This window comes from Nicotiana sylvestris, chromosome 9, assembly GCF_000393655.2.
Source record: "Nicotiana sylvestris chromosome 9, ASM39365v2, whole genome shotgun sequence".
In the NCBI taxonomy this organism is placed as follows: Eukaryota; Viridiplantae; Streptophyta; class Magnoliopsida; order Solanales; family Solanaceae; genus Nicotiana; species Nicotiana sylvestris.
In genome coordinates, this window is record NC_091065.1 from 134,227,901 (window position 1) to 134,232,491 (window position 4,591).

The window sequence follows — 4,591 nt, forward strand, 5'->3', positions numbered from 1 at the left end:
GCATAGTAAGAGCGTTCCAGCAAGGAGTATCGTGCTTCATAAGGTGTGAACTTCTTACTCAAGTAGTATATGGCTTGCTCCGTTCTTTCTATCTCATCATGTTGTCCCAAAACATATCTGAAAGCTCCATCTAATATATATAGATAGAGTAGCAAAGGTCTTCCAGGTGCTGACCGGACCAGGACTGGCAGTGTAGACAAGTATTCCTTGATTTTGTCAAAAGCCTTCTAAATATCCTCGGTCCAACTGGTTTCAGCATCTTTCCTCAACATTTTGAAGATGGGTTCACATATTACCGTGGACTATGCTATGAAGCGGTTGATGTAGTTGAGGCATCCTAGGAAGCTCATCACGTCCTTTTTGCTCTTTGGTGGTGGTAACTCCAGCATAACCTTAACTTTGGACGGGTCCAACTCGATTCCTCGGCGGCTAACAATAAATCCCAACAACTTTCCTACGGGAACCGCGAATGCACATTTTGCGGGGTTCAGTTTTAGATTGTACCTCCTTAACCTATCAAAGAACTTTCTTAAGTCTGCTATGTGATCCGCGGCCCTCTTGTATTTGATGAGTCAACATGCACCTCTATTTCCTTGTGTATCATATCATGGAAGATGGTTGTCATGGCTCTCATGTAAGTGGCCCCAGCATTCTTTAGACTGAATGGCATCATCTTGTAATAGTACACTCCCCACGATGTAATTAAAGTTGTTTTCTCTGCGTCTTCTTCGTCCATCCAAATCTGGTGATAAACTGCGAAGCAATCTACAAAGGATTGGAGTTCATGCTTGGCACAATTGTCAATTAGGATGTGTATATTTGGCAGTGGAAAATCATCCTTGGGACTTGCTCTGTTTAAATCCCGATAGTCTACACATACCCTGACCTTTCCATCTTTCTTCGGAACCGGTACAATGTTGGCTAAATAGGTTGGGTACTCAACTACCCTAAGGACTTTGACTTTGATTTGCTTAGTGACCTCCTCCTTGATTTTCAGGCTCATATCTAGCTTGAACTTTCTGAGTTTCTGCTTTACCGATGGACACATTAGATTGGTAGGCAACTTATGAGCCACTATATATGTGCTTAGACCGGTCATGTCATCATATGACCATGCAAAGATATCCTCATATTCCTTCAAGAAACTAATGTACTCTTCCTTCTCTGACGGTGATAAGTGAATGCTTATGCAAGTTTCCTTGACGGTTTCGGTGTCTCCCAAATTAATTGCTTCGTTTTGTCTAGGTTAGACTTAGGTTTGTTCTCAAAGTTCTCAACCTCTCTGACAACTTCCTCAGGTATTTCATCTTCATCTTCTGAGTCACTATCCTTATGTTGTGTTGGCTCATTACATGTCACAGTCATCAGTTCATCAGCAAAAGTAATAATAACGCTGTAAAAATAAAATGTGAAAGATAATAGTGAATAATAAATAGCAATGCATTGATTAAATTTGAAAATATCCAAAAACAAGTACGGCTCGATGACCCGAGATATTATTTTGAAACAAAATGTGTCTTTAAAACAGAAATTACTGAAAATATTTTAAATGCCTAAAGTGGCTAGTAAAACAAGTCGGGCTAATTGCCAAGCTACCCAGGAGCTCAATGGGCCGGGGATGGTGTGGCGGTCCAATTATTGAGAACAGCTCCCTTCTCCATAGTCCGAATGGTGAGGCCTTCTTCCTTCTCCTCCTCAATTATCACATTACAGTCCATACTCTCGTCTTCTAGGAACAAGTTTCTCAACCCAACCAAAGCCTCTTCCTCTGTAGATCCCCATATCGTATCGGCCTGGTGAAAAGTCTGACCCAGATGTGGAACTGGTTGCTCTAGAGGATAATAAGGACCACGCCATGGTGGCGACCAGTCATTATATTCCTGTCATGTGTATGGGTACCACAGCCCAAAGGTTGTGCCGTGACGTTTCAACTGTACCGGCTTGGTAATGCCCTGGAGATCTTTCCCAAGCCCTTTGTTGGGTTCATACCCAGACCATGCAGTATGTTTTCTATTTTGTTGCTCCACCACTTGTCCTTCTTAATTACATGTTCAATGTAGTGATAAGTTTTGCCACCCAACCTTCTTCTATTTTTGATAACCGGGATAGTTTGACTGGTGTAAATGGGGTTACTTCTGTCTCCATGAATGATTATCTCCTGATGGTTCCATTCGAACTTCATGGCCTGGTGTATCATGGAAGCCACGATCCCAGTAGCATGTATCCAATGTCGACCTAATAGAAGATTGTACGTAGCTGATATGCCTTGTACTTGGAACTCGACATCAAACCAAGTTGGCCCCATCTGCAAGCAAAGGTTAATCTCTCCAATTGTGGCACTTTGAGACCCATCAAAGGCTTTCACGTTCATACTTCCTGCCCGTATCTCATGTAAATCTTTGCGCAATCTTTTCATAGTAGTCAATGGACAAATATTGAGGCTTGAACCCCCATCTATTAGGACTCTATCAATGAATTTGTCTTCAAACTATACCGTGATGTGCAGTGCCTTGTTGTGATTTAACCCTTCAGGCGGTAGTTCATCTTCATGGAAGGTGATCTTGTGACTCTCCAGCACTTGCCTTACCATGTTGTCCATCTCTCCACTAGTGATATTGTCGGGCATATAAGCTTCCTTCAACACCTTCATAAGAGCATTCTTATGCACCTCTGAATTTTGCAATACTGACGGGATGGATATCTGGGCGGGGTCTTGTTTAAATGATCGACGACAGAGTATTCCATCGCCTGTACTTTCCTCCAAAGATCGTCTGGTCCAGTTTCAATGACAGGTTGTTTAGTAGCAGATTCGTTGCTCGATCTTCCTAAATGTTCGGGCGTATAGATCCTTCCCGTTCTGGTCATTCCTTATGCAGCATCAGATTCATCCATCTTTGCTTTTCCCTTTCACCTAGCTTCAGCAACATAATCCCAAGGTATGGCGTTGGACTTGAAAGGGGGTGTGGTTGCTACTGTCACTATGAAAGGTGTGGCTACTTCTACCTCAAATGGAACAGGTGTGGCTCTAGGTGGTGTTACTTCTGCCTCAAATGGAACTGATGCGGTTACCTCAACCTCAACTAGCAGTTGTACCTGGACCAAAATAGCATTGAGAGTGACTGCGGGCCTTTTAGGATCATCTCCCTCTTTGATAAGCCCAATTGATCCCTCGTGATCCCACTCCTCATCAGTTTCTATCACATTGACCCCTTTGCCCCTATAATCTGGAAGAGGATTTTTGCGAACATTGGGTGCCGCTTCCTTCGCTTGTATGACCTTGTTATCAATCAACATCTGAATCTTATCTTTTAATGTCCGGCATTCATCAATAGTATGTCCCTTCATACCAGAATGATATGCGCAGGTCTTATTCGGGTTGACCCATTGAGATGAATTCTCCATTGCCACAGCAGGAATAGGGGTGACATAACCGGCAGCCCTCAACCTTTCGTACAACTGGTCGATGGGTTCTGCAATGGTAGTGTATTATCTGGCTGGTTTGCAATCTAAATTAGGTCGGGGTTTCTGGTAATTTGGACGAGTTGGAGGAGAATTATAGTAGACTAGCTAGGTGTTATAAGTGTGATAGGTGGTGGTGAGTTGAGAATATCTAGGAGGAGGAGGTGTTTGGTATGTGGGTGGAGGTGTTTGGTATGTGAGCGGAGGTGTTTGGTATGTGAGCAGAGATTTTGAGCCTTGGGCCACCATTACTGCCCCCACTTCTTTCTTCTTTGATATGCCACCTGATTGCAATGCTTTGTTCGTGGCCTGCAGTGCCTCGAAATTTTTCACCATCCCGCTTTTGATACCCTCTTCAATCCTTTCTCCGAGTTTGATGATATCGAAATTCTCATAATACTGTAGGTCATGTGCCCTAACAAAGAACTTGTTCATCTGTTCCTCGTCTAATGTCGGTCTGACCTTGGCTGCTTCCGACCTCCACCGAGTAGCATACTCGCAGAAAGTCTCAGTTGGCTTCTTCTTTAAGTTCTGGATATAGAAGACATCTGGTGCATTTTCTGTATTAAACTTGAATCGATCTATAAATTCGGATGCCATGCTCACCCAATTGGCCCATTTCTTAGGATTCTGGATTATGTACCAGGACAGGGCATCTCCAGTAAGACTTCTCATAAAAAGCTTCATTAGGATCCATTCATCTTTTCCGACCCCCACGAGCTTGTCACAATAAGTTCTCAAGTGAACCTTGGGATCACCCGTTCTATCAAACATCTCAAACTTAGGAGGTTTGTAACCCTCCGGTAGCTACACATCTGGTTGTATGCATAAATCCTCGTAGTTCAGACCTTCTATCCTTTTACCTCCTTCAACACCCTGAACTCGACTTGTCAGCTTCTTGAGCTCCTCAGCCATGTTTTTGATGAGCAGGTCCTTCTCAGCCGATTCTAGTATATAGGAGATTGGTTGAGTGGAGGGAGGTAGTGTTTCCATGTATATGGGGTTATTTTGGTGTGTGCTAAGGATTTGGGTGTAGTGGTAGTCGTTGGTTGAGTTTTGAGGATCGGGAATAGGTTGTGGTGTATTCTGGGGAGTATGATAGGTAACGGTTTGTGGGTACTGGGTTGGTTGA

General features: G+C 43.4%; 1 protein-coding gene across 1 annotated transcript; it reads right to left on the bottom strand.

Moving 5' to 3' along the window:
• Window positions 1-1,927: 1,927 nt before the first annotated feature.
• On the bottom strand, window positions 1,928-4,374 carry LOC138878257 (uncharacterized). Its single transcript, XM_070157925.1, has 4 exons — window positions 4,308-4,374; window positions 2,912-3,470; window positions 2,583-2,771; window positions 1,928-2,465 (listed from the first exon to the last, which is right to left on the bottom strand). Exons 1-4 carry the CDS (start codon window positions 4,372-4,374, stop codon window positions 1,928-1,930), a joined length of 1,353 nt encoding a protein of 450 aa, XP_070014026.1.
• Window positions 4,375-4,591: the final 217 nt, after the last annotated feature.